Here is a 10,419-nt window from a genome sequence, read left to right as displayed (position 1 = left end):
TGCTGTAGAAATAATGTCAGTTTTAATTGGAATTTTACAATAGAACATTTCTACAGTACAATGATAAGACTGTGCAACCTTGCAGTTTCTACTTCCAAACATACAGAAGGTCCTGTCCAAACTGAAAGGGGCAAAGAAAACAAACGTAAGGAAACTGGCAAAGTCGAGCCTGACTGGGTTTCAGACCTCACCTTACATCACAGTACCGAAGACAGTGCCAATCAACAAACTGAGATCAGAGGAAAAAATATTCTATGCCCGGTGAAATAATGTAAGTTCCTGCACGTGAGCCTCAGATAAAGAAACATTGCAATCAGAAACACATGCAGTTCTCCTCCTTGGCTAAAACCTAGAAATGGATGCAAAGTAGGTTTATTAAAGAAGGTGTTCTGTGAGGTGCATTCCAGAGACAAACTTCTAACACGGACTGTCACTCCCCAGGCAGGACAGCTGGTAATGCTAAACATGCAGGATGTCAAGTAGTGGTAAAGGTCATTAAGCAGACTTGTCACAAAAGCAAAATACTGCAGCTGCTGGAATTCTGAAATTAAAGAAAAATCATGAAATGCTAGAAACTTTCATCAGGCAGCCTCATTCAAGAGAGAAGCAGAAGTGCAGGTAGCTGCAATTGGACTGATATAATCACTCTCTTCCCGCAATGATCTCTCTGACCTGATGACTGCTTCCAGCAGTTCCTGCTCTTGTGTAGAATCATTTTGGAGTTGTAAAGACATTTGAGCTTTCAATCTGCATCACAGAGCACTGACATCAATAAAATATTACAAAGTAAGAGCACTCCCACTTCAAACAGAACAGGCTCTTGACAATCAAGAATTTCCGGTACAAATGCTGATTTGAATAAGCTTTAGCTGTTACTTCTGATTTTCCTTTGATGTCACAGTTCCTGTCAGCCGAGCTATCTTTTGGGTTAGGGAGGGTTTTACATTCTTTTGGATGATCGTTTTACTAACAATACAAAAAGAAACCTCAGGTGTGTAAACTCTAACCTGCAATACTGCCTCCGCTGTGGACACTATACTATCTGACCACAACATTCATAGTTCGGTGAAGGCAAGCAGACTGGGCGAGGTGCTGGAAGTGGCGACATCCTGGATGGTTGCAGAGACGTCACCTTCATCACCCTACAGTTAAAAAACAGGTTAAAAGGGACTTCAAGTAAAGCGAGCAGTCAGCTTCCGAACAATTAGCTGAGGAAATTAATTCAGCATATTATGCTTGTCACTTAATTTTGGAAATTCCAGGGAACTGAAGAATGCAAATATGCTAGTGAATCCTGAATGCATTTGAAAATGTAGTTTGTTGTACAAAACCCACACAGGGTTAGCTTGAATGCCCTCATTACTACAGCTTTGTAACTTCAGAAAACTTGCGGCGGCCTTTTAAATACCTCGTGGCAGACCATCATAAGGTTTGGGGGTGGGGGGGTTTCCTCAGGTTGGAGTATTAGTGGGACATCAGACATGGATCCTCAAAATGCCTGCTCCAAGGAGAGGATAAGACGACATAAATCACAGCAATAAATGGTGATGAAGTCACAAGAGACCGCAGACGCTGGAATCTGAAGCAACAAATGATCTGCTGGAGGAACTCAGCGGGTCGAGCAGCATCTGTGGGAGGAAGGGAATTGCCGACATTTCGGATTGAAACCCTGCATCAACATTGGACTGTATCCTGACGCGGAGTTTTGACCCAAAACACTGACAACTTTCCTCCAGCAGATGATCCCCGACCCTCTGAGTTCCTCCAGCAGATTGTTTGTTCCTCCAATGGGGATGATGTATTAAGTGCACACATGACTAATAATTAAGTATGCTGCAATTCAGTGGAGATTTATCCTTTAATTTCACTCTTGGGAGATGGTAGAAAGGGAAGTCACAAAGTTCTTTAAAATGTCTTTGCAAGATCAACTTTAAGACTTAAGGGGATTCCTCTGCTTTTTCATCTCCCGACCTATCAAACCTTGCCTGTGAAGGTATTTGGCACGATGACACTACAGGCTACCGTTCCTGGACCTGGGATCAGCAACTATCGGCATGCAAATAACATCCTGCTGTTTGGGAGGGGAGGATGCTTGAAAATTATAAAATTGGATTCTTAGTCCATTTGTGTAGGGTGCATGTGCCAAGAGAATCTCCCAGCATGATGGTGATAAGCTCTTACCCTGCAGGGGTTTAAAACCGGTTTCAGCTCTCCCCCCCATCCCAATGTCACTGCAATAACAAACAAAACTTACAAACCAATGAGACGTGTCTTATAGATCAATGTAGAGCCAAACAGAAGTAAAACATTTACACATTCATGGTCATTGATTGCAACATCTGGTCCCAAGTTTATTCACCACTTCTCTAGCAGCAGGAGCAAGTGTTGAACAATAATTGGCCATCGCTCAGATAGGAATAGCCGGCAGGCACCAAAAGTATACTGCATTCTCTTAAATAAGCCCAGATGTGTGGATTTTGCTCAGCACCAAGCACTGGTGGCGAGTGGAGCCTCAGGTCAATCAGCCCTGCTCTTAGGAACCTGACCTGCTATTTAGGAAGTTAACTACCTTTTTTTAAAAAAGTGTCTTGATCTGAAATTTCAAACCTTATTCTATTAATTAGCTCCAAGAAAGGTACTGAATCCTGAGGAAAGGTGGGATCAGCTATGCAGTAACAGATTGCAAACTCTGAAGCTCAGTAAAAGCCTCTCCAAAATAAGGCTGCATATAGTGACAATGCTGCAGCAAGGCAGAGTGCAGGTGATTGGCTAATTTCCCTGTCAGTCAGACATGATGCTCACTCTGCTGAGACTATGTACATAATTTGAACTCAACTATTATTCAATCTCTGCATTGAGAAATACTGCCTTGTTTTTATCAGGAGATGTAATTTGTTTCCTGCAGCCTTCACGAAGATATTGTTCTCTGAGTAAGTGACATCTTTTTGGGGTGTAAAATATACTGTTTAAAATTAGACCAAGTCCTACTCCTCACCACCGACTTATTGGCCGTCAACGTCTGCTCTGCTCCAATAAATGTCTCATCATTCATTTGAACAACAGGCTCAGCAGCCAAGGCAGCAGCTGCAATGGGCTGGAGGAGGGCCAGCAGCTTAGTTGTACGGTTCTCCAAATTTCTGGAATAATGGTGCCTGAACTGGATTGTTTTTATTTGCCCCAGGTAGCAACACACAGCTCCTAAATGCAATAACTTGCTATCATAAAGATCAAATTTTAGTTTAAGCATTGGATCTGCTGTATTGGGTCAAAGTTAATGGCAGAGGGTACACTGCAAATACTGCACCAACTAATGCCAGGCTTAAGTACACCTGATTATCATTTATTAGTAGTTTTATTGTACTTTAATGTTGTGACAGCATTTATGATTTGACACTATACTTTCAAAAGGAGACCATTTTTGTGTCAACCATTTGGTGAAAATTAAGTTCAGCTTTGAACTGCAAGATCTGTACAAAGGATGTGGAGTGGGGTATGATTTTGGGGATTTTGCTGAATCTACTTGCAGTCACATCCTCATAGTCTGGGGCAAAACTACTTCTCAGGGCACTCTGGCTGATTTACCCAAGATGAGGTAAGGAAGGTTTGGGATGCACTGAACCAGCTTACTGTCGCACAGATCAATCTTACTGCTCTTTTATGTTATGGAGTGTGGCTTGAAATCAGCCCAAACCAATGCTCGAAAGAGTTTGAGTTTAATGGGCATTTCAGTCACTCATTGGCATCTCCTTGAAGCAGAATGCGCAAAACTTGTGTGAGCACCAACTAATAATCTTATTTAGAAGAGTCTCTGGGGGAATGGCTAGTGTAGGAAATCAACACTAGCCCAGCAGCTATGAGGTTTCCCCATATTGAAGTGAGGGCACGCATGCAAAGTTAGGGGGCAACTTTATTCAGCTGGTCCTTGTTTTGTCCAAGAAAGGAGACTCGGGACTGACACCAGGTGTAAAAACTGTGCAGAGAGCAGTTAAATCCTTTAACATTGTTTTCTTTACAGTGTAGGATGGCAATGTACTTAATAGAACACTAAATTCAAATGTGTTTGAGTGTTGAAGCAGTTTAATAAGGGAGCACATTTTTGCATATTCACTATAACCATCAGCTGTACAGTTTTTATCCTGATGACTCACTAAATCAAAAACTGATCCTCAGAAAGAGAGGAATTGAATGCATTGAGAACTGTACTGGGGCGGGTGTACTGTTAATCTGTTTGGCTATAAGGGGAGGAAGAGCTGTTTATGCATGCACCAACTGGTTTAGATTGGCAGAATCCAGGTAAAACCATGAATAAAATCCCTGGCAAGAGGCAACATTTTGACCAATAAACAAAGCAAAAGAAATCTTTAAGTACTTGGACTTTTTCTTTCAGCTCAGAGATAAACTGTAGAACTCAGTTCAATGCATCTTGAAGCAACATTATCTGTGTTTCAGATACAGATGTCTCAACAGTGAATGAAAAGAGAGCAAGTTATGCAGAATTCAGGGGAAAAAAAATCACCAAAGCATCAACTTGCTGTTGTGAGATCCTTCAAAAGGAAATGCAAGAATGATAGAATTTGCCAGAGGCTGAGAGATCGAAGGCTATTACTTGGAGCTTGTGTGTGGACACGATTTAGAAAGTGAAACCTTTACAAGTTTGAGTTTCACAGCAGGTTTATGAGGTCAGTCCAAATCTTGAAAAAAAAATTAAAGATAGAGAAGGGGATAGTGGAGTGAGAAAGAGAAAAAATACAGTCAGCCATTCATTTAAAAAACAGATTTCTATGGTTGCATTTCATATACTTCACAAACCCAAAACTGTAGGCAAACTCTTGATACCTCATTGTGCACATACAGAACAAACAGCAGAGGGGGCAACACTTACAAAAGAATGCAAACCAAAAATAAATACTTAATTTTTTTTGTGTGATGATTAGTCTTGAACTCTATGAATTTTATTTAGAAATTCGTACTCAGGTAGCGATCCTGAGATGTATTATTACAACACCAAAGAGTAAAAACACAGCTTTTACTCACACTATCCAGAATACAACCAAAGATAAAGGGAATCCCATCAAGAGTTAATCCTGGTCCATCACGTTTGTCGAATAATTGCTTTCCCATCCAAGCAACCAGGTCGTACTCACTGGCTTTGGTCGCTTTCGAAACAAAAAAGGACTATACTTAATGGAACCTAGTCCTGACTAAGCAACCATTGAGAGGGAGGGAGGAGTGTTGGAGGGAAGATAAAAGCTGAAACTGAGGTACACAGATTTGTAATGAAGTCTAAATATTATTGCACCCAACAGCTGTAACTTGTAGGAGGCTCAGGGCAAGTTTGGAAGTAACTTCTTCCTGATATTAAAGGCTGCACCATTGATAAACACTTATTGTACAATTATGCTCTAGTACGAGTTCTCACAGCACTGATGGAAGGACAGTCCCAAGTAACCACATTTCAAGAACATCTGGTGGATCTTTATTGAACCACTGAGCTGCTAAACTAAAACTCAAACCTGGTAGCCCTATGCCTTTGCCATGGTGAAACCCATAGCCATTAGCATGCGCACACAGACAAAAAAAAATCACTTAACAGCCAAAGAGAATAATCAAGGTAGACACCAATGCTACTCAGTGGAACTGTTTTGCTCTGTCCCTTTAAGAGATAAATGCCAGTGCTTTCTCCTGGGCTGTACATTTCATGACATTTTCCATTTCCAGAATGTCACCGTTTTGAAAGAATTTAGTAATTTATATTTTCAAAAGATAGTTTACAAGCTGTTTCAGCAGGCATCAATTTTAACACTATTTACTTTTAGCCATGTGGAAATCATCAGGAAACATTATGACCCCTGGAAGTCAAATAGAGCATGTCTATTTTTGAATCTTAGCCACCGTTCACCTCCATTGTACCATGTAAATCCAATACAGAAGCTCCTGGGAAAGTGCAAACACTTTAAAAGGGAAACATCTTTTTTTTTGAGATGCAAAGGTAAAATATAAAGCCGATAAATATTTTCAACAAATCTTCTTAAATAAAATTTGGATGAGTAAGATCAAAGGAAAGGTATCCTAGTTAAAGGGTGTGAAAATTGGGTTGCTGGTAATGACATTGCGCTATTGTTCTTTTTGATTCTTACAGTGCTGCCTCCTGGATAGCATAGATCGTTCATCTCTCTGTATTGCAGGGGAGGTCATTATGGTGCCTTGTAATCTGACTATAGTAACAAGTGGTGGTAGAGAACTTCCAGCAGGGCCAATCCACAGCTCACCCCTAACAAAACATAAAGAAAATCCCTCTGCCAATTTAGGGCGTCACACTCCACAGAGATATCAGGGACTGTGGAGAATCAAGCTCTTAGGATTGTTTCTGAGACCCCAGAATGTGACCTCTCTCCACAGCTCTGTGACTGAATGCATAAATTTACATCACCTGTACAAGTTCAATGTCAAGTACTTTTCTTTCCTGTCATTGAGGATTGTATTTAACATTGTTTCCCAACTTAGCTTTTCGCCCCATTTCTCTGTTATACAGCACAAAAATGATGAAGTAGAAATGATGCAGGTGCAAGGTGCCCAGAGCATTCAAACTAAAGTATGGTCTACTCATCCTACTTTAAAGTTGCATTTTGGTTGAAAAGAAAGTTGTACTAACAATGGTTTGAATTAAGCAATATAAATAAAACTACACAGAAGACAATTTTATTCAAATAAAATTTGCTCTAACAAAATTCAAGTTATGCAATTCTGAATTAACGAGTAGTTTGTTCCCATTAGGTAAACAGAATGGTATGGATACAACTGCATTAACAAGCTAACTTGACAGCCCGGTAGCATCCCTAGATAAAAAGTTGGATAAGCTAAATCGGAACTGTCTATATCAGAACAGCTTGGGAGTATTATGCAGTGCAAACTATTGACTGGAGCCAGTTGTTGTTAATTGACTCTCCAACTTGTGGAGATTTCACAAATGGAAAAGTCACTAAGTGTATGTGTTACCGGCTAGAAAAAAACTGACCGCTTTTGTAAACAGTTTAGTTCAGAACATTGTGACCCTGGTCTCTAAAAAGCTGTATTTCCTTACCCCACCACCCACACAATAACGGTCAATTAAAAATAATTACTTTCCAAGAATCAATTAAACCAGAGTTGCTGCACAGTCTGGTCATTAAAGCCAGCAGCCTGTTCAGTGTTAAAGAGAGCAGAATATTCAACAGATAAGTGTTAACATTTTTGCATGATGGGTCCACTAAAGGACATTCGAATAGTTATACATCTCTTGAGAATGTTACTTTAGATTGCTTCGCGCCTGACCCTGAGCACAGTCCTGTGCTTCTGTCTACTAAATCTAAACTCCAGGACAAATTCAAGGATGCGTATGGCAACATAAGATGACCAATGCCAGCCTTTTCTTCCCAATGCTGTGGAATGTTTGGCTTATTGTTGTGTCCTACATACAATAGGAGATTGCGGGTTAAAGTGTTAGGCAGACTTAGAACATGCACCCAGACATTTCTTTTTAAGAGAGGACTTTTTTGTGTAATTCAAGAATTCTGATTCCTGGTGCAAAGCCTGCTTCTGTCCCCGGTCAACACAGATATTTACCCTCACAAGTCATGTATGCAGAATTGCAACTATAGATGTCCCACCTACAGGTCTTTCTTTAGGGTCATTTCATACCTCAGCATGCTCATTTGGATCTCTGAAGTGTGCTGACCCTCAAAGCAATATTGCATCATTTCAACCGCAGAGGGAGAAACAAGAGCTTAAGGATGTTACAGCTAATAATTACAACATGTTACACTCCAATGAATCACATACTAATGGCCAGGACTATCCAAACTTTATTTTGATACGCTCACTGCATTTTGGAAGTACTTTGGTTGAATTCACATCACTATGGAAACTATGGAATTGTACACAGCTCAAGTCCCTTGTTGTGGCATGGTTAATCTTGGAAACTGTGCCAAGGCCCACCGAATGGCTCCACGTTATGGCAATATCACAATGCTCAATTTGCATCAGTGTTAAGCATCAACTGAACTTTTATTATTTTGTTTTTAAACCCCTTGTAAACCAAGAGGACCGTTTCTGGCAATTGGTCAGTTTCCATACGCACGCCTTTAGAACTCGACGCTGGGCCAACCTTGTGGCACGGCAGTACGAGGGTGGTGAGTAAAGCCACAGGCACTTTGCGGCTTCCTGAGGATACAGCTGCCTTAAGCAAAAAAATCCCCCGCAGTCACTGGCCAGCAGGTACGGAGTTATGCTTAAGAATCTAAATTTCAGAATAGACCAGAGGGTAAATCCTCTGTTTAACAACCCCCCCTGCCCCCTCCCACCCCACCCACACACACACCTCCTGTCAGATCACTGGAAAAGTCTGCTCCCACTATCCCAATAAGTTCATTTGTTTCAGGATGGTACCTGCATGTTATCAAAAGAAAGCTACTCTACAGGACCCTAGAAAGATTAAGACCAATTGTACGTTTACCACAAGGAGGGAGATGGACATGGAAAAGCTTAAAGTCTACCTGGCTGAGGTGAGAAGGGTGCGTTCCTTGAGAAAACACCTTCTCTGCAGTGCTAATACCTACTTGTCTTTTAAATCCAGTGAAACTACCTAAAACATAAGTAATGAGCTGTTCATTCACTTTGGCAACCGATTTGCAGCAGTCCTTAAAATCAGATGCTCATTGAAGGCTCGTGACATTTGTAGACGTCCCACTTAAAAATAAATAAAAATCTCAGGGGAATTAATGCTGTTCCACTTTGTATTGTTTCCACAGAAACACAGCTCTTTGGATATAAACGTCAAAATTTCAACTAAAAACACATTTAAAAGTGGCAGTACTGGCTTGTAAATTACTGCGGCAGATAATGTGTGTTCATCGTCCGCGATGGGTTTGATCTTTGATCGATATCAGATACCAGTGACAAAACACGCGCACACACGCAACGACACGCACACACACCCGCTCCTACGTTAAGTGCACCTTAAAGCAAAAGAGCCTACCTCTTCCTCTTAAAAATGATTTCAGACGGCATGCACAAAACACATCTGGCGGCACCTGGAAAGATCCAAACAAGGTCAAGAAAAGGCTTAATAGTTGGGTGGATGGGGAGGGAAGGGCATGAGATGAAGGCTTGGCAAAAAGAAAAAAAACATAGATTGTAAGTTTCTCACAGCTTGTATGCTACATCACAAAATAGAACAACCATTTTTTTTTGCAACAAATGCACCTATTTCCAACTGTGCTGCCATTGTCACTTTGGCTATCTTCTCTTGCTCCAGGTGGGAGTCTCTGCACAGAGTCTGTTTGTGCCCGCAAGTCTCTTGCCTCTTGGTTCGTGGCGGGACAAACCTGCTGGGGTTCTCCCCTTCCCCCACCTCTCCGCCGTCAGGAAAACAGGAAAAGAAAAAGCCCGGGATTGGGTGCCTGGGCTATCTCCCACATGGGGTGGGGGGGGGGGGGGGGTGGGGGGGTGGTGGGGGGAAGTCGATCATGTGAAGAAGTGCAATTGAGCCTGAGTGTTGAAAGAGACGGATTCCTTTCCCAGTCGGAGGACATGTAGGCACAGACAAAAACAAAACAAAACAAAGGTCATCAGTCTGAAGCTTCTCAACCAGTCAGGTGGCATTTTCGTCTGAAATGAAGGGAGCTGAACATGCAAGCAGAGCCTCGCAGTCCCTGGAGAGCTGCAGTCATTTATGTCTATTTGTACTCTTCTTCCTTTTCCTCTTGAAAAAACAGCAGCACCTGGGCATGGAGGGAGACAAAAATCAATCAATAGAAATACCTGAAGCCTGAAGTTTATACAGTTAACCAAAGCACTGCAGTTCCACAAGCAAGCTGAACACCAGTCTACAACCCATGTCATAACTAAAGGGATCCGATAATGAATTACAAGCCCTTCAAAGTGGTCTGAGTGTGAAAACACATACATACAATCTCTAAACACACGGCCCTCGGGTGGCACTTAGTTATCACTGAACCGTTAAAGTTTAACCGTTAAAGCTTATTTCTGCTTCAGTTACCACTGAACTAGTCACAAGGACTTGGGTAGTAAAACATGCAGCTTATGATGGAGTGTGATCACCTCACTGGAGCTTCCAACTCATGGAAATAGGCCTGAAGATGCTTCCAGCAGCTAGCTGCCCATCCCCACCGATAGCCTAAGTACACACTTATGACTGCTGACCTGCTATTGTGAAGTACAGGTTCTCCCCAGGTTACGACAGGGCTCCATTTCTGAGAACTGTTCATAACCCAAACTGTTTGTAAGTTGAAAATGAACAACCACGGTGTGTGGGAGAGGATCACAGAAACGGGAGAGCAAGCAGGCGCGGGAAGTGTGGCCGCCAGCCAGCCTCACTGACTCAGTGAGTCTGCTCAGTGCTCCCGGCTCTGTTCGGCTCCA

At 41.9% G+C, this 10,419-nt stretch overlaps 1 protein-coding gene across 19 annotated transcripts in view; it reads right to left on the bottom strand.

The window, feature by feature from the left end:
• LOC127585359 (casein kinase I-like) overlaps positions 1-10,419 on the bottom strand; it is a 158,387-nt gene continuing 147,968 nt past the window's right edge. For 17 of the 19 annotated variants that reach the window (XM_052042792.1, XM_052042799.1, XM_052042800.1 and 14 more), the window contains one exon: positions 8,363-9,758. In XM_052042792.1, the coding sequence (XP_051898752.1) occupies positions 9,704-9,758 (55 nt within the window). In that variant the 3' untranslated portion in view covers positions 8,363-9,703. Of the gene's footprint in view, positions 9,759-10,419 lie in introns of all 19 variants that reach the window. The other 2 variants (XR_007958504.1, XM_052042803.1) reach the window with 2 other exon arrangements.

The sequence above is a fragment of the Pristis pectinata genome, chromosome 32 (assembly GCF_009764475.1).
Source record: "Pristis pectinata isolate sPriPec2 chromosome 32, sPriPec2.1.pri, whole genome shotgun sequence".
NCBI classification, from domain to species: domain Eukaryota; kingdom Metazoa; phylum Chordata; class Chondrichthyes; order Rhinopristiformes; family Pristidae; genus Pristis; species Pristis pectinata.
This window is presented reverse-complemented; position numbering and strand designations above follow the sequence as displayed.